The sequence below is a fragment of the Babylonia areolata genome, chromosome 9, assembly GCF_041734735.1.
Source record: "Babylonia areolata isolate BAREFJ2019XMU chromosome 9, ASM4173473v1, whole genome shotgun sequence".
NCBI lineage: Eukaryota > Metazoa > Mollusca > Gastropoda > Neogastropoda > Buccinidae > Babylonia > Babylonia areolata.
Genome location: NC_134884.1, coordinates 42,536,529 through 42,556,208, shown reverse-complemented (window position 1 = coordinate 42,556,208; position 19,680 = coordinate 42,536,529). Strand labels below are relative to the sequence as shown.

Here is a 19,680-nt window from a genome sequence, read left to right as displayed (position 1 = left end):
AGTGGACACTAGACCCCACCACAGCACCTGGATTTTGTGGATGATCTGGCATTGCTGTCCCACAGCCACAAGTAGATACAGGGGAAAAAAGACAAACATCAGAACTGGCAATCTCCTCAGCACAAGTTGACCTCAACATCCAGAAGGGCAAAGTGATGCGTGCATGTGTTTGTGATATAACGGGAGAAGTATGTCCAGTTATTACAGGAAACAGTGAACCTAGACTCATTCCCATAGATTAACTGTATAAGATCTTTCTTGAATTTAATGAATTGACTTTATACAAGAGAGGTCTACAAATGTAGGTCTGTAGAAATGTACATTTGTGAGACTGTGTGTGTGTGTGTGTGTGTGTGTGTCTTGTTAATTCACATTCAAGCATGAATGTGATTATTTTCATTTCATTTTAAAGGGGTGAAAAGGTGCCCTTTCTTTTTTTATTTTAATATTATTATTGCTTTGGACTGTCCTGGTATAGCCCTGTGCAGTGTGCTGGACTAGAAGCAACAATGTGAAGTGTATTGCAGCCTGGGTGTTGAGGGAAGAAAGGTGGTGTGTGCAGGACCGGGTGCCGTTTGCCGTGGTGGGCAGCAACAGAGTGATAGAGCTGGGGGGCAAGAGACTACGGGGCCGCCAGTACCCCTGGGGCATCGTTGAGGGTGAGCGGTGGGGTTGATGGGGGAGGTTCTTCCTGGTCTGGGGGCACTGTTGTTTTACTTTGATCCGTCTCCTGACAAATCACAAAGAGATGAACACAAAGTGACAAAGCAGTTTTATTTTGCCCGTGTTTGAAAAATGAATGGAATAGTTGTGGTGGTGTTAGAACTACTGCAAGTATTGATACGTTTTGTCATTCATTCCTTTTGTTTCGGAGGTTAGCATGTGCATGGAAGTGTGGAAGTGCTTTGATTTCTTTTTGCACAAGAATTATTATATAATACATTTATTATTGTTATTGTTTATTCACTTATCCTTGCACACCTCTGCTCATCACACAAACTGCACAAGAACACATCAAACCAGTGCAATTAATCCTTTCAAACTGAAACATATTCAAAATGTTACACCCATTTACACTGCAATGAATGCATAATTTTTTTTTTTCAAAGCGGTGGAGGATGGAAGGAGGGAAGAATATAAAGAAATTATTTCATGTTTATTAATACAAAATCAGATGAATGCTATATAAAAAAAATATTTAAAAAACGTGTAAATTGCATAAACAAAATGTGCACACAGATATTCAGTGTGCAGAGTCCAAAAGGGAAGCAATTGAAGGGAGGTAACCATGAAACATAATTTGTAACTACTCATCCCTCTGACTCAGAAGCTGATTCTGGCAGAATGGTTGTATTACTTTTTTTGTTTCAACTGATAAATTAGGCTGCTCTCCCAGGGTGAAAGCATTATGCCTCAGTGCAGCTGCTGGCTTTCTCTCTCTTGTCTGCAAGTATTACTTTTACTATCAAAGTGCATTTTTCAACAGAAATCTGTCGGGGACAGCCTGTTTGGTGCTGTAGGTTCTTATACATGCGCTAAGTGTATGCTGAACACAGGACCTCAGTTTATCATTATTCAAAAGACCAGCACCCAGACCACCACCAGGTCTTGTAGATAGGGGAGTAGAAATCCCAGTCCAGTTGTTGACATCTCTCTTTTCTTTCTTTCTTTTTCTCTCTATACCTTTTTGTGTGTTTTCTGTGGCATTGTGTCTTGTTATCCTGAACTGAAGTGGTGGTTTTCTGTGTGGGTTTACAGTGGAGAACCTGGAGCACAATGACTTTATCGCTCTCCGCAACATGCTGATCAGGTCAGTGGTCTAATGGATGGGGCTTCTGCTGTGTGTATGTGTTGTATTTGTGTGTGCGTGTGTGTGTGTTGTGGGGGATAGGGGTATTGTGTGTGTTGTGTGTGTGGTAAATGTCTGTTTTGTATGTGTGTTGTGTGTGTTTTGTGCGTGTTGATGTTTATGTGTGTGTTGTTCACACTGCCACCTTCAGCCTCATGTGTTGGGCAGTATGTTTTGCTGTTGCACCGTGGGTGTGAGTACTTCCATATACAACAGATTCCGTGTTGGCGTTTTGTGGGGAGAAGAAGAAAGAACCACCACCAGACAGCCTCTGGAGATGGACCACAAGCTTTTAACTACATGATATATTTAAGTATTACAAAAATCAGTCACTCCCACACAGTCATTAATTGTGGTATTTGAATTTCTGATTTCAGGATTTATTTGAAGAAATTTATCATAACTATATACTAGCATTAGGGGAAATGTGGTATTCCAAGACAGGAACATTTGTACTTTATATTATATAGTGTACATACTTCTTCTTCGTCTTCGTTTGTGGGCTGTAACTCCCACGTTCACTCATATGTACAGAAGTGGACTTTTACGTGTATGACCATTTTTACCCTGCCATGTAGGCATCCCTTCTCTATGGGGGGGTACGGGTACGGGTTCATACAAATTGAATAGCTTGACACATACAAGTATGTGTACATGCGTACAACACATGCCTCCACCACAGCTAAGGACTATGGAAGCCATGATGCTCAAGAAACAGTGACACAGAACTTACGCATACAGATATCCAGATGTGTTTGAAGCAGAAATGTTGAGCTGAATGCCGTTGTCTGACGGGTGTTGACCGTGTGCAGGACCCACATGCAGGACCTGAAGGACGTGACCAACAACGTGCACTATGAGAACTTCCGCTACAACAAGCTGGCTCCCTGCACCACAGAGGGCAAGGTCAAACCAGGCTCCCTCACCAAGTGAGTTACCACCACATGTGTGCCTTCAGCCCCGTCACATTTCACTGTCAGAACAGTGTTCTTTTTTCTTGCCTTTTTTTGTGTGTGTGTGATAATGGTCACTTCCATTGTGTCAGTCTGCTCCACTGTCCACATACTACTCTTCTCATACTCTTCATTCTCTCGGTGAAAATTTCATAAAATGTAAAACGATGACGGTTCAGGAAGGTCAATTTACTTTCGCTGCCTCCAAAACGAACGCATCTGTCTAGGAAGTGAGACAGTTTCAGAGTAGGAGATTGATTCCCACACTTGTCAGGATTTTCTTGTCTTTCAGTAGACTTTGGTAGGTGGTCTGGACACTAGCCATTCAGATAGGATAAGCTGATAAACGAAGGTCCAATGTGCAGCATGCACTTCGCGCTTATAAAGAACCCATGACAACAAGAGAATTGTTTCTGGCAAAATTTCATATTAAAATCCCTCTACTGTGTGTGTGAGTGAGTGAGATTTAAGCCTTACTGAGCCACACAGGAAACGAATCATGAGCGCCAAAAGGTTGTGTAAATGACTCTGTGTTTGTAAAGTGTTGAGAGTTTGGTCTCTGTCCAAAGACAGGAGCCATATTGTTATCAATATCAATCAATCAGTCAGTTAATGTAAGTGTCCATTTTGCAGAGACCCCTGACCCAGATGCGATGTTGTGCAACATAATACCCCCTAAACCACAAATACAAATTGACTATCCATGTTGCAGGGAACCTCTGACCACAAATCAACTGTCCTTGTTGCAGGGAACCCCTGACCACAAATTGACTATCCATGTTGCAGGGAAAGCCCCTGACCACAAATTGACCATTCTTGCAGGGACCCCCCTGACCACAAATTGACTTTGCAACAAACTGACTATCCATGTTGCAGGGACCCCCTGACCACAAATTGACTATCCATGTTGCAGAGATCCCCTGACCACAGATTGACTATCCATGTTGCAGAGATCCCCTGACCACAAATTGACTATCCATGTTGCAGAGATCCCCATGTTGCAGAGATCCCCTGACCACAAATTGACTATCCATGTTGCAGAGATCCCCTGACCACAAATTGACTATCCATGTTGCAGAGATCCCCTGACCACAGATTGACTATCCATGTTGCAGAGATCCCCTGACCACAGATTGACTATCCATGTTGCAGAGATCCCCTGACCACAGATTGACTATCCATGTTGCAGGGATCCCCTGACCACAGATTGACTATCCATGTTGCAGAGATCCCCTGACCACAGATTGACTATCCATGTTGCAGAGATCCCCTGACCACAAATTGACTATCCATGTTGCAGAGACCCCCTGACCACAAATTGACTATCCATGTTGCAGAGATCCTCTGACCACAAATTGACTATCCATGTTGCAGGGACCCCCTGACCCAGATGGCAGAGGAGCGGCAGGAGCACACAGCCAAGATGAAGAAGATGGAGGCGGAGATGGAACAGGTCTTTGAGATGAAGGTCAAGGAGAAGAAACAGAAGCTGAAGGACTCTGAAGCTGATGTGAGTAGTAGTTATGGTACATTTGGGAAAAGCAAGCTGTGAAGCTTTTGGACAGTTCTTTCGTTCCATGGTATAACTACAGTGTCATTCAGTCATGGTTCCACGCACGCCAAAGGTTTACTTGTCAAAGCTTTTCAGAATTAAGGACTTAGAGTGGGTTTTTTTTGTTTTTGTTTTTGATGTTTTAATAGAAGATCCATGTAGCCTAAGAAGCATAAGTATCTGATGTGATGGTTTAAGAAAGGAGTCTTTTTGTGTGGGTGAGTAGGTATGAGAATGTGTGTCCTCAATATTTTGGCATTTTTGTACTTCCTGTTTTAGTTTTCAAAATTTATCATTTTAATAAACTGTCAGTATGATGATCAATTACAATGTGAATGGAGAATATGTAATACGGTGCATGTGAATTTGCCTGTGTGCCAAAACATAAAGCAGAGCATTTTCTGTGCTTTATGTTGCTGTCTTGTTAGCCCTTGTGTCCTCTGGAAGATTTGAGTGCACAATGTCTTGCTGGTCTATTCACCTTTATTTAAAATCTAGAAAGCACCACACAGAAGAACTGTTCACCAGATTCTTCCAGGTCTGTGGGTTGTGTGTCAAAGCCTGGGTCTGTGCACATGGTTTTCCAGTGAATGTGACTTCTTGTGCCCAGTTTTCTTTTCCGGGTGTGTGTTGTTCTGCAAGATTTATATTGACAGTGTTTTCAGCCCTGGTATGGCTCTGTGTGGTGTCAGTCAGACTGTAAGCAACAATAATAGATAGATAAATGAATTAATACGAAATTCATGATGGACAATGTTGGTGTGTGTGAACAGCTGCAGAAGAGGTCGGAGCAGATGAAGAAGAGTCTGGAGCAGCAGCAGCGGGAGATGGAGGACAAGTGGAAGGCCTTTGAGCGGGAGAAGGCCACCTGGGAGGAGCAGTGGGGGGAGAGGAGGAGGTCGTTGGAGAACCACCAGAAAGAGTACGCTGCTTTCCCTTTTTTCCTGTCTTCTTCCTCATGGCCTAGTGGTAGTTTTCTGGGTTTATGCTGTGTTGTGTTGTTTCATTGCATGGGTGCAGGCATTTCTGTGTAATATGAATTTCTGTACTGGCATTTTGGCAGTTCTTTTATTAAATCCTTTTTCAGTATTGCAGAAAATAAGTCGCTCCCAACCTTGTCATCATTTATTAGTAGTTTTCTTTATTTATGCTTCATTATTTATACACTTGATAATAATCAGTATTATGCTTGTATAACACTTACCCTGCTGCTGAAAATGCTTATGTTTGGTAGTGAAAGGGAAAAAAAGGCACTATTGTCTTATTTTTAGCTTTGAAGCTCCCATGTTCAGTATGTGATGGGATGGTGTTTCTGAATTTCAATAACTTTTCTTCCTAGCATGTGTTTTCACAAATGTACAGTGTGTATCATTTATTTTGGCCATGCCTGTTTTTTCAGTGTAATATAACATTTGTTTTATCTCTGTTTCTCTTGACCGGCTTTGTGTTATGTGTTGTCCCAGCCTGACTCTGACTCTGATGTTTTCAATGCTCCATCCCCCTTTTAATTGCTTTTTAACATTTTTTCTTTTATTTTAGATGATGCGAAAACACTGGCCTTTAAACTGTGAACTAACAAATGTGTTCAAGAATGCAGACAAGACATAGAATAAACCAGTACGTCACTATCTGAACATGTGTACACAAAGTTCAGTCACACAAACAGCAGCATATAGTTGACATATGTTCTCAGGATCAGTATAGTCTTCTTAAGGCCAAATCTTTTATATGTGACCCAGGTTTGTTATAAAGATATTTTGAATTTAGGTTCTCTGTACTTTTTAAAGTCATTGTTTCTGTCAGTGATAAAGCACTGCAATGAAATATTCCATCTGAATTTTAAAGTAAGGTAATTTTTTAAGCTAATCCCAAAGGATTTTTCCAACTTGTATCACAGTTCTCATCTCTGCAGCAGATAACCGTTTTTTCAAGGGGCATGAATATAAGCCAGCACTCAAAATACCTTGCCTCTCATCTGGGTTCCTGAAAAGATAGTTTTTGGCATTTGGGTTTTTTAAACATTTTTTAAAAGGTTTTTGATTTGTGTTTGAATGCCTGTGTGAGACGCGTCTTCCATGAAAAACGTACACAAAAGTATTTCCACAGATACCCACATATGTACATGCACATACACACACATACACACACACACACATAAAAGCAGTACCTAATTTCAGGCCTCTGGTTAACCTGCTGGGATGTTGGTACCATCATTAACATCATAAAGGAAAGGTAATCCATTCTGAAGAGGATTGGAGTGCCACTAGTGTTAGCTATAGACAATGTCCGAGGTAGCTCAAGAGATTGTGAGTTAGGTGACATCAGTATTGCTGGTCATTGTGGGCCATTTCCATTATCATGAACCCAGTGTATGTGTATTTTTAGAGGGCCTAGCTGCCTGTCTGGGTTATTTGTTTTGCTGTGCAAGTGATACACAGTAGAGAGAATGAAGAGTTGTTGAAGAAATTAGCTCAAACAGGCACAGAAAATGATGACATTGTGCATCTGGAATCTTGATCAGAAATGATATAACAGTTTTGTAGGATAGTGGATATTTGGGAGTGTTCTGGTAATGCTGTGTGAAGGAGCAGACAGATTTTAGAAGGGATGATGGGAAGTAGAAGGTGCATGGGGGTGAAGAGTATGACGATAGAGAACATGGAATGGGTTACCTTCTCTTTTCCCGGACTGTTCCCTGACTAGCATGAACCTGGTAGTAATGTGACCAGGATTCACACATGTTACAATAGTTTTAAAGATGTGTGAAAAATGACATGCCCCTTGTAAGTTTGTTTTAAAAAAAAAATGCTTTACTCCACAGAAAAAAAACATTATTTCTGTTGATCAATATATCACAGCAACAAAATGTTGCACCTGTACTTTAATTTAACACTGAAAAAATAATTGAAACACACACAAAATCAAAAAAGCCTGGAAAGATCCTTCGAGTTTAACTTGCCAGTTTTTATCCAGTATAGGTGACAATGATTCATGCAAGGGGCATAAGCCAGCACTCAGAACACAGTGCCTTTCATCCATCTTCCTGACAAGATAGTTTTCCAGGGGATTTAAGGGTGTGTTTTTTTTTTTCATTTTGTGATTAAAAACATGAATGGACCCTGTGTGGCATTTGTTTAGAATAATAATAATACAAATGCTGATATGCATATAGCACTTCCCCTGTGGCTCTGAGTAATTATTGTGTCCCCTGTCCCCGCCCGTGGTCTGACAAGAGTTGTGTCCCTTTTCCTTGCAGCCAGCTGCAGGTTGAGGAAGAGGCCAAGAGCAAAAAATCGCCCAAGAGCGAGCTGCTCAGGCTTGGGGGTAGTTTGCGCAGAGGAGACTTGGGCAGGTTTGAACCACCCACGCCCCACCACCCCCACCCCACCTTCCACCACCATGTGACCCAGCAGCATGTAGACACGTGGCATGTTGTTGTGGACAGCACTGTACCGCCTGCTGCGAGCGTTCTGTGTCGTTTCTGTCAGCTTGTGTCCATCATACTGGTTTGTGGGTGGGGAGGGGACGAGGGTGCTGAGTTGTCTTGGCAGTGGCAGGCTGTTTGCATGATAATAGTTAAAATGTATTTATATGGCACTGAACCTTGTGTGGACATTCATCAGAGTGCTTTCACACCAGTTATTCACATGCACTGGAAAGCAGGAAGACAGATGACCAGTTCAGTGATTACAGGTTTCCAAGGCGATCGGAAGAGGAAGACAGAGGACAAGTTCAGGGACATGGGTATCAAAGGGAATTAGAAAAGAGGACGACCAGTTCATGTCTCCAAGGGAATTAGGAAAGAGGAAGACCAGTTCATGTCTCCAAGGGGATTAGGAAAGAGGAAGACCAGTTCATGTCTCCAAGGGAATTAGAAAAGAGGACGACCAGTTCATGTCTCCAAGGGAATTAGGAAAGAGGAAGACCAGTTCATGTCTCCAAGGGGATTAGGAAAGAGGAAGACCAGTTCATGTCTCCAAGGGGATTAGGAAAGAGGAAGACCAGTTCATGTCTCCAAGGGGATTAGGAAAGAGGAAGACATTCACACAGGTCTCCATGGGGATTAGAAGAAGTGAAGTCTAGTTCACAGATATAGGTCTCCAAGAGGATTAGAAAAGAGGAAGATGGGTTCAGTGACACAGGTATCTGAGGGGATCAGAAAGTAGGAAGACAGAGGGGCCACATGGATACACTGTCGGGGGACAGAGATGCTCACAGCTGGCAGTGCAGTGCTCAGTGTGTGTGTGCGCATTGCTGTGTGCTCCTGACTGCACTATGCATTGATCATGCATCTTGCCGGTGTGCTGTGTGTGTTCTGTGTGTGTGTGTGTGTGTGTGTGTCTTGCAGGTGGAAATGGTGGAAAGAACGACTCAGTCACGGTGGACATGTACTATTCCTCTTTCCTTCCCCCTTCTTTAAGATTTAAAAAAAGATTCCTTTCCCTTGTCACCATGTTCCAGCCTTCCGGCATCACCCAGTTTTATTGATCACTCCACTAGTTAATTTTGTCTTTGTTTGTTTTGTTTATTTCACTTCTGGTTTGTTTGTTTGATGACATTCTGTCACAAGTGTTCTTCCATCACCATCATGCTGCTTTGGTCAGCCTTGCATGAAGTTTGGATTTTTTCTGTCTACAATATTACCTTAACTGAGGAAGTTGTTTGCAAAAAAAAAGAAAAAGAAAAAAAGAAAGCGGTTGTCTGATTGTGTGCAAATAAATTGTTTTTCCTGGCTTTACCCTGGTAGATAAGTATAAATGTGTAGTATGTATGTAAACAGAAAGTGAAATCCTTGAACTTATTTCCCAAATAATAAAAATTTGAAAGAAAATGCACCACCTACCAACTCCTGCAACATCTCGATCTCTGATACTGAACCATTATATTAAGTAAAAATTAATCATATGCTGTTTAAAAAAAAAAAAAAAAAAAAAAAAAAAAAAAAAGCATAAAAACCTTTCAAAGTTGATAAATAAAAATGATATTTTGAATGTTCAGAAAATCTTTTCTCAAATCACAACTAAACCATGTTTATGTATATTGCAAACATTTCCTCTCAATATGTATGTAAATAAACTGAACATTGTGTCACACCATTTTTAGTGGAAAAGGGGAGAAAAAAAAGTGTGAGGGTTAGGTAAGCATTCGGTCCAAGCCAGTGGTTTCCTCTGTTACTGCTGAGGTTTGTGGAGACGAGGATTGCTTGGAGTGGCCACCCTCTTGCTTTGGATGTGATCACCTTGTCCTCTTTGTGACAGGCCAAGACAGAAGCTTAGCATTGTTCAGAATTAAATTCCCATCCCTCTTTTTGTTAGATTTCAGCCATTTTCTTTCACTGAAGCTTACCTCTTTCACTTAATATTGGTGACTTCCTGAACAGGAGTATTGCTGCATATGTGGCAGGCTAGAAACAGTCATACATATAAAGACCCACTTGTAGATATGAGCAAATGTGAGGGTTGTATCCCATAAACAGAGAAAAAAAACTTCTTATTGCCTGAAAAGAGTGGATGTGGCAGCAACAAGTACTGTGGGAGATTGAAGGTTTCTTGTGTTGTGGCCATCAGGAAATACAAACCCCCTTTTTTTTTTTACCCAAGGTAGTGCCATACTTTTGGGCTCCTGAACTACAGATAGGCAGCTTTACCTTTTACATTGAAGGCAGTTTTACCAAGAAACTATCCATTGAAGGCAATTTTACTGGGAAACTACACATAGATCACAGAAATATTGCTGCCTTTTCCCCTTAGAAGTGTGGATCACTGTTGTGTTGTTGCTCTAAAAAATTGACGTAAAAGCATCCTTTCACAGGTACACTTTTCAGTTATCACTATCCGTAAAACTGGTTTAAGTTAGCATTTGAGATTGCATTCAGTATAGGATTCATGTTGCTCATGCTGGTTTAGGACAAGCTATCTAGATTGTATTGTGTGATATTGTATGTCTTTTTTTTTTAATGCGTTTTGTAATGCACACTGATCATTTGCTGTTTTACATCAACACTACTGCATTCTTCACAGACTTTTTAAAGATAATTTGTGCTGTCACAATGATGAGCAGTGTGCTTTGTGTTGGCGTCACATTTATATTGGCTTTCTACTTGACCTTGGCTTGCTTTTTCTGTGGTTCTCAGTTGGCACACAATGGACTTAATGTTGATGGGGAGGTGTGTGTGTGCATGGTGGGGGTGGGGGGTTAGAAGGAAAGAAAATGCTTCCACTGTTACCCAGTCTTGTATTTAGTGATGAATGCATGCTGTTTTTTGGTGTGTGCGTTTGTTTTTCTTTCTTTTTTTTTTCCTCAACTCGGGGGGAAATATGATTTCCACCAAAATTAGGCTTAATCATCTGTTTAGATTAAAATAAAAAATGGATTGGTGATGTGTTCTCCTTAGTCTTATATTTGTACTACTTGTAAAATGGACTTGTTAAGTGCAGCTCAAGTAGCTGAAAATGATGCTGAATCATTTGGACATTCACGTTTTGGACAAGATTATTCAGACTGAAGTAGATGGGGGCATTGATGTTGTGTTTTAATAAGCTGTGCTAAATACTTAGTGTCTTTCTATCGTGTGTCGACACAATGTTTGTGCGAGTTTAGGGGGTAACAGATGGGGCAGGGAGAAATACATGGAAAAAAAATTGAATTCTGGTTGGGGGGGTTAGACAGACGTCACAGTAGCATCACGTTCAGTGTCAACATGGTACAAAGTGAGATTGACACTGGCCATTGATGTTTCCATCCTATGGCAGGATTGTAAACTGCCCGGTCTCCACACACTGGGTAATGAAGCCAGTGTGTTGATTTCCCCCAGATTGGTTTGTGGTTTGTATTCAAGTGTGTGTATTTATGTGTGCATAAAAACCTTCAGTGATGAGTTAAAAAAAATTTTTTTTTCAATGTGAAGTATCTGTTTGAAAATGGATAATGACATTGTGTAATTGTGTGTCCTTCCCCACTATTCCAGTTAATTTTAAAAAAATTTTAAATTGTATATTGAATACCTCTGAAAAATCTAACACTTCATTTACTTAAAAAAAAATTTTTTTTTAACCTTTTTGCTTTGCTGTGAGTGTCTACATGCTGCTTGTGTTTGTTCGTGTGAGCATGTTTGTAAGAAAGTATGATTGTGAACAGTTGACAGATGGTATGACAAGATAAAACAATCCAAGTAGATTGTAGTAAGCTTGAAGGCATGCCCTCACATCATTTCACTTGTGATTGCAGTAGCAAGAAGGACAAGAAGCGGTTATTCTAGACGACAAGGACAAGGATGACAAGGATGGTGGAGAGCATCTTCCACACTGAGCAACCTGAACAGGTACTGTGCAGACCAGGGGCGTCTGCTGTTGACATTCTTGCTGGTGTCCACTGAGGAGAGCCGTCCTACCACTGTCACCACCTCTCTTCCTGCACAGAGAGGCTGACTCTATCCCCAGGGAGAGAAACACCACATCTGTTTTTGTGTGTAGGGGTACTGGTGGTTGGTTTGTCAGTCACGTCAGGTAGTGATGAACCAGTCCGCTTTTGTTGTTTGGGATCAAAACGTTTAACTGTTTTGTTTTGGCCATGTTTAATATTTCCATGTTGTGAACAAAATAAGGCTTTTTTTTCTCTGTGAAGATTGATATGGCATTTTGGAGATCATCTCCGGCTTTGGTTTTGTTTTTGTTTTTAACTCTGTTGTACTGTTGTTATTGTTTTGTGTCCTGGAGGAAAGTTGGGTGCACTACTCAAAGATTGTGACTGTCAGGATAGTCCTGCTTGTAACAACATAGGCTTTGCTAGAGATCAGTGTCAGAGGAATGGTAGGTAGACAAAGGCTTTGCAGCTTCATAGAATAGTACATTTGTTCTGCTGTTGCTGTTGGTATTCTTGACATAATTTTGCCAGATGCTGTAGTTTTAGCAGTAGTTATTCTTTGTATCCTTTGTGGAAGCCTGGTTTTTCTTATACAGTGAGTAGATGGGACCTCAGGTAGACAGGCTTTAGTAAGGGCAGGGGGAACACAGCCGCTATTCTGTTTGAGAATTGAAATTTAAACTTCTACTTGGAGACTTGTCAAACCCCATAGGTTACTGAAATTGTGGTGACTCAAACCTCTTAATATTTATTACACATACTGCAATGTGCATGTCGTAGAATTGACAGAACCTTGGTAGTTTCGAATGTAATGGTTTTGTAAGGTTTGTTTTATACACAAGTTACAAAACAAAATAGTTGAAGTCTGGCGATGAAAAAGAAAGTAAGTGGAAGTTGACAATCTTCCTCACTGAGTTGCGTTGAGCAAACCAGAACTCTTGTTCTTGGTGAATGGATGTTGAACAAATTCCCAGTCCACAGTCTGCATTGTCAGGTGTGCGATGTTTGAAGCCTTCAGATTTGATTTGATTGAAGCCTGCTGACAATTATAATTAGTTATTTTAAATGCGCAAAGCAGAATTGGGTCCAGATCTGTCAACATTTCTTCAGTCAGCATTGCTTTCCCTGCAGCCTGGTAATTTTTGTTCCTGTTTCATTCCTCCTTGTCAGACTGTTACATCGCTGTGGCTAGACATTGAGTGATGCTTAGAGGCACGCAGTGGAAAAACTAAACTAGTTGAGTGCACTGGCTGGCTTATGTGCCTTTTAAAACAAAATATTTCAGCTTTTCTTTTTTGGTTGATCTTTGCATCCTCATTTGTTCATCAGATACTCAAGACTTAACATTGTGCATTTTTCCTGCTGACTTTTTCATGTTGGGGAAAGGGATTTTTGGTATTGATGCTTTTTGTTGATTGGTGAACACATGATTGTCACACATGCAGGCACACACAAGACAGGGCCTGACACCACACCACTGTATTGTTCTGTCGCATGTTTAAACCACCTGTGAATAACAATAGAAATACAGTGTCCATCTCAGAACCAGATATCTGTTCATCATTAACAACCACAGTTAAATCCCATGTTTTCTTGGGCAGCAATTGTTGATCAGGTCATGAATGGGGAGGGGGAGTCTTAATCTGCCTTTAGTGTTATGTTTCATCAGCCACATTAACATATGTAGCATAAATAGTATTTAATTAAAAAAATAGATGTGTTAACTGTTGGAAAAACAACAGGTGTATTGGGAAAAAAATTACTTGTATTCAGTTAAACATGCTCATTTTCAAGGGCTTGTTCTTGGTCATAATATAAAACAAACGCAACACACACACACTGAATACAATCAGAAAACTCTACAAATGGATGTGCACTTCATTTCTTCATGTGTATGTATGTACATGTTTCCCTGAGGCGCCCTTTGCTCACTTCCCTTTATGGATTCCCTTGGCTCCAGGGTTAGTACTCTATAGGACAGAGTGATGATGTAGTGTTTGTTGCAGTGTAGTCCTTGTTCCCAAGTTGAGAGAGAGAGAGGCTAGAGTGAGTGCATGTATGTGACATAAACCAGTTTGTCAGCTGGAATTGTGCGATGGATGTTCTTTCTCTTTTGACAAGTGCAATTGTTTGTGGTTGACATAGCTTTAGATGGGGTCAAATTCTCTGCTTTTCTGGAAAGTGCTGGAACTTCTGCAAAATGCTTTTTATTGTGGTATGTAATTGTTGGCTGAAACTTTTGGTGTGTTTGATTTTTATGCAGTGGGTGAACGCGAGTGGTGATGGTGGGGTGAGGTCCAAGTTATCCAGTGCTTTGTTGTAAAGTGTTTTGTTTCAGAGGGCGGCTTCTGACAATAGTGTCAGGTGATGTTACTGAACTAGGAAAAGTAGAGGTATTTGGAAGAAAGCGAATTGACTTTTTCTGGCACTTCATCAAAAGATTGTGACTAAGTGACCATCTTAGTTCCGTGAACCATTTTCGTGTGTCAGTAGTTGTGCCACTTTTCTCATCACCTGTGAATGGCAGTGACTGATTTCTGTCATACTGAACAGTTTGCAGCTGGGGTTCAGAAGTGCATGTGTTTTAATACAGAAACTAAGCAAATGAAGAAGGAAAAAATTAAAGAAATGGTCAAACATCAAAACGACAATACAGAAATACTCTCCCACCCCGGTCATATCTTGTCAGTGTGGGTCAATCAGTCACATAGAAAGCTGTTGTGTGTTGACAAGCTGCAAAACCTTCAGAACTTTGCCATCATGGGACATCAGCCTCTTATCATCTGCATTTAAATGTTGGGTCCCACGTTCAACTGTTTGAGGTTTGTTTTTTGCTTCATCCACTCCTGTAGTCGGTCACTTTCAAGCTTTCCTGTGCCTTTCCAGTCGCTTGACTGCCAGCCAACAAACACTGTGCCCTTTGTATTTTGCAAATCAGTTGTTGAGAAATCTCTCAGCGCCTGATGAGGTGCTGGGTTTATGCAAAATTCATGCATCTGCTCCCTCCCCTCCCCCCTCCTTGCAGATGTAGTGTCTGCTTTCTTTGATATTTCCTTGGAACAAACTGTTGAGAGAACTAAGGGCAAGGAACCTGTGGAGGCTGGGTTTTCTTCGCCATCAGCACAGTGTGGTTCATCACCTGTCACTCTGGTCAGTGCAGGTGCTTTTCTAAAGACAGGTGTGGTTGATGAGAAGAGGGCTCAGACATAATGTTTGGGTTTTCTCCCCATCTTTTCTAGTCAGCATTTCATAGTTAGATCTCAAATTCAGATCACACTTCAGAAAGTTACATTATCACTAGTTAGTAGTGATGCAATTAAAAAAAAGAAAAAAAGTGGCTTTTCCCTTACCCTTAGTTGTTGATCACCACAAACATATAGTGTTATTCTTGCCAAAGGAATAGAATCAAGAGGTGAACAATCTCGTTTTGCTTTTCTTTCTTTTTTTTTTCTCTTTCCTCCCCTCATATTTCACATCAGTAAAAATGTTTTCTGGTTTTCATAATATCTTGTATTTAGAAGTGCTTTTGATGTCAGGCTGTGCATTTGCCTCAGAATGTAGATTGTTAAGTTTCTAAAACACATTTTTTCATGACTCTTTGTGGATGACTTGCAACTATTAAGGAATCATTTACAGCGTGTATATGACAGTGTGTGCATGAGAGTGAGCGTGTGTGTGGGTGGACGTGTGTCTGAAAAGTGTATGGTTTTTGTTTGTTTTTTAAAATAATAATAATGTTTGAACATGTGGCACGAAGTGAAGACAGACTTCAGCTGCTATGGTATGTTCTGGCATTTGTCATTTAAACTGCACTTGTGCTTGCGTGAGTGTAGAAATCAATGTACCAAGGCTTCGTTTTTGTTGTATGTAGTCATCATTTTATGGGGAGCAAGAATTTGAATATAAATTGTTTTATAACCATGGTATAAACAAAAGACTTTTTCAGATGACTAATTGTTATGTTTGCCGTTGTGACATTCTGACAAGTCTTGTAAAATGTTTATCATATTTTGACTGTATTGTTAACTCTTGGTTTAATGATATATTAATTTTGCTGCCTTTACTACTCATATGTGAAAACAAAATCAAGTCAGTAACCCCCCCCTGCTTTGGTTGTCTGTGTGTGTGCATGTGTTCATGTCTCTCTTCATTGTATACCTCCATGTTGGCACTTTCTCAGCTAAAACAAGTATTAAAGCAACCCAAACTGGCAGATTGACAAGCATACATGATGTTCCACTCTGACTTTGTTAATAATGTGTCAGAATGATAGGGCATGGTAAAAACTGAAAGGAAAAAGTGCTGATATAGTAGAGCTTCCATTTAAATCCAGATTTCTTTCTCCTTGGTACAACAACTGATCATGGAGAGCGTGAAAGTGAAGGGAATTTTAGTGAAGGGTTGATGTTAAAAACATGCCGTGATAGAAAGAGAGCAAGACAGAGCTTCTGGCATTGCATGTAATATTTGTCAGCCTTGAAATATTGAAGGACTGTGGTGAGGATGCATTTTGAATAGTGAAGACTTGTTCAAAGGGCCAGATTAAAAACAGATGCAGTAGCAGTTGTTCATAAACTTTTCCATTGTGAGTGGATAGTCTGGTTAATGTTACCCTCCTGAAAATTCCATGAGTGAGTGAGTGAAAATATCACACACGAGTCTTGACAGCCTTGTAGCTCTTGGTTTTTTTATTTGTTTCAAATTTGCAGATGAGTTGTAATTTTGTTGTTCGCTAATTCTGTACATGATTCCATACAGGTACTTTTTCTTTTTTCCAGTTAAGATTTTTTTCTAGATGTTACTTTTGTTGGTTTCTTTTTCCACTCCGTTTTCTTTGTCCCTCTAACCTCCATCCTCTGTCCGCTCCCCACCCCTCTGAAACTGCTATCCTTTGGTCTTATGTCTGCACCTAGTTTATTTTTAGTTTTGTCTGGAGTTTGTAAGGACATCATGAGGACAAACGCAGCACTGATCTTTCCAAGAGTTTACCAGTATATTTATGTATATCATTTTTATCACACGAGACAGCTATTGGACGTTATGCACTGCATGAACATGGCATGTTCTGACTGCCTTGCCCCATATCACTTTTTGGGGGGATGCACGTCATCATCTGTTTTGTGTCTGTTCATTGGAAAACTGTGCTACATTTGTTCTGCGTAAAGTTTGTAGTCTGTATGTACGTGATTTGCAGCCATACCTTTTGTAAATGTAACTTGTTCAATAAATTTTTTTTTTTAATAACAAAATGAAAAGTTGATTTATATTTTTCCTTTTTCTGCCTGGTGTGTGTGTGTGTGTGTGCATACATCAAGAAGTAGAATGGAGTCCTCAAGAAAAGTTATCTGAATATAGTTAAAGAAAACTTGCCAGTGCCATCATAATTGATTGATACACATACTTATATAGCACCTATCCTCAGTAGAGAACAAGCAAAGTGCTTTACAAACAGTCATTTACACTGCACAACAGGCTACATACCTGGGAAGAGCTGACTGACAGCTGCCTTCACTCATTTGTTACTTTTGTCTCTCTCTCTCTCTGTCTCTCTCTGTTCTCTCTCACACACACACACACTCACTGACACTTGCTTGCATTCACTGACACAGTCTTACACTTTGACCAGTCAGCATGTGGGTGTCTGCAGGCTGTGTCTTTTCAGACATCATTATATATATTTTGGGGGGGTTGTACCAGTTGTTTTTTTTTCACCTTGCACAACACTCTTCAAGCAACAAATGCAATAAATTACTATGCAGTCATGATTCCAACTGTGATAGCAGGTTAACACCACTAAACACTGTGCCAACACTTTGTTATGCAGTGAAAAAATGTGTGACAGAGAAGGGAAAAGCAGGTCTTCCTTTTGTGTTGAAAGCTGCTGATATCTCTATGAAAATCACCATCCCCAGGTACACCTCTTCATTAGGCGCTGTTTGTGTTGTGCAGTCCCACACGTGTTTGTTAGCAATAGCGTTATATCAGCTTCACAAAAAGTTCAGAAACACTCCATAAAAGCAAGTATGTTTTCATAAAAATTTTTTTTTTAAATCAAGACGATTCAAATTATGCAGGATGATCTACCACGGGCTTCTCACTGAACACACAAACGACTTTCAGGTCTGTGTACCATGAACTGTGTGAAAAAATCTGTTTTAAAAAAATGGATGTTTCAGCCAAAGATTTAAAGTTATTCTGTGGTTTTATAAACGATAACTTGATTTTCATTGTAAAAAAAAAAAAAAAAAAAAAAAAAAAAAAAATCTGAATAGCACAAAAAGCGGTGCTCATTACACTGACTGCATACACTACCATTTGTCTAACAATCACTTTCACCATGCCCCCAAGACGAAAACTCTGGAAGTTCCCAAGCGGTCCTTAACTATTTGTGAACCCTGTAGAACGAAACAAATTAAACCCAACAGTTTGAAATACTGAAATGAAATGAAAGGAGACCCATCAGAGGCTGTTTTTAGCCCAACGGACCGCACAGGGCTTCACCAGTGATACTACTGTGTCCAATACAGAAAAAAAAATCACCATTAAACGCAAGCAAAAAAAAAAAAAAAAAAAAAGATTTAAAAGAAAGTGAATACGATGACATATATTTTTTTTTAAATGAGCATTGTACATTCCTTGTGTGGGGGCCATTCCCATTTTTCTCAACACGGTATGACATGAAAACATACAGAGCACAGCAAAAATAACACACAGACATTAAGCACAAGAGAGACACTGTTCTATGGCTGTACAGACCACAACAAACCCATTGTTTTCATGGCTTTACAGCCGGGTCTGAACAGTACAAAGAACCACTGGGGGGGAAACTGCTGTTTAAGTTCACAACAACTGCTGATTCTTTTTGTGAAGAGAATGAATCATTCCACCCTCAAAACTTGTAATGTAAGCCTTTCTAATTAAATAAATGGTCCGGCGCGGGCGTGACTGTGCGTTTTAAAAACTATGATCGGCCCGAAAATAATAACTGTCTGGACAAGGAGGGAAGGGGAAGGGAAATTGGGAGGGAGGGGGTAGACCCGCACACAGCACCTTCCCCAAATCTACCAGCTGGTGACCTGTAAAGGACGACGAAGGTAGGTTGTTGTATTTGTATTTTTATTTCGTTTTATCACAACAGATTTCTCTGTGTGAAATTCGGGCTGCTCTCCCCAGGGAGAGCGCGTCGCTATACTACAGCACCACCCATTTTTTTGTATTTTTTCCTGCGTGCAGTTTTATTTGTTTTTTCCTATCGAAGTGGATTTTTCTTCAGAATTTTGCCAGGAACAACCCTTTTGTTGCCGTGGGTTCTTTTACGTGCGCGAAGTGCATGCTGCACACGGGACCTCGGTTTATCGTCTCATCCGGCGAATGACTAGCGCCCAGACCACCACTCAAGGTGGAGTGGAGGGGGAGAAAATATCGGCGGCTGTTGTACTAAACTCTCGGTATAGTCCTCGTGGGTTCGGACGTTGCTCACGGGTCTGATGCCTGAACCACACACACGCGGGCAGTGGGGGTGCCGGGTACACGAAAGCCGCAGCAGTCGGGATCTTATCTGGGCTGCAGCCTTCCTCCTCTCTCTGACGCTGCTGAGTCCCCCCCCCCTCCCCTCCCTCCAACCATCCCCCTCCCACCTGTTACTGCCCCCCCCTCCCCCTCCCAAAGGGCTGTTAACACATGTGGACAACTATCAGCCAGACTCACATACCCCATTCATTCTGTTCTCCGAGCTGTGTCCTGCTGATGAATTCATAATGAAGCCCCCTCAATACCTAAGTCTCCGGTCCAGTGTCGTGTGTCACACACGTGCACATTTTCTCCGCCATCAATCAGTATAACATCATGCCATTTTGGACTGAACACTGTCCCAAAACAGAATCTCTATGCTACATGCACAATGTTACTATCATAAAAATATGTTGTTGTTTTTTGTTTTGTTTTTTAATGCGCGTGCGCGCGCG

General features: G+C 40.8%; 1 protein-coding gene across 8 annotated transcripts in view; it reads left to right on the top strand.

The window, feature by feature from the left end:
- The window catches only part of LOC143285479 (septin-7-like), a 108,243-nt gene extending 91,267 nt beyond the window's left edge, over positions 1 to 16,976 (top strand). For 7 of the 8 annotated variants that reach the window (XM_076592800.1, XM_076592793.1, XM_076592794.1 and 4 more), the window contains exons 8-14: positions 563 to 659; positions 1,759 to 1,810; positions 2,662 to 2,778; positions 4,177 to 4,312; positions 5,128 to 5,276; positions 7,611 to 7,706; positions 11,582 to 16,976. In XM_076592800.1, coding sequence (XP_076448915.1) covers positions 563 to 659; positions 1,759 to 1,810; positions 2,662 to 2,778; positions 4,177 to 4,312; positions 5,128 to 5,276; positions 7,611 to 7,706; positions 11,582 to 11,612 — 678 coding nt within the window. In that variant the 3' untranslated portion in view covers positions 11,613 to 16,976. The remainder of the gene's footprint in view (positions 1 to 562; positions 660 to 1,758; positions 1,811 to 2,661; positions 2,779 to 4,176; positions 4,313 to 5,127; positions 5,277 to 7,610; positions 7,707 to 11,581) is intronic. The other variant, XM_076592795.1, reaches the window with a different exon arrangement.
- Positions 16,977 to 19,680: the final 2,704 nt, after the last annotated feature.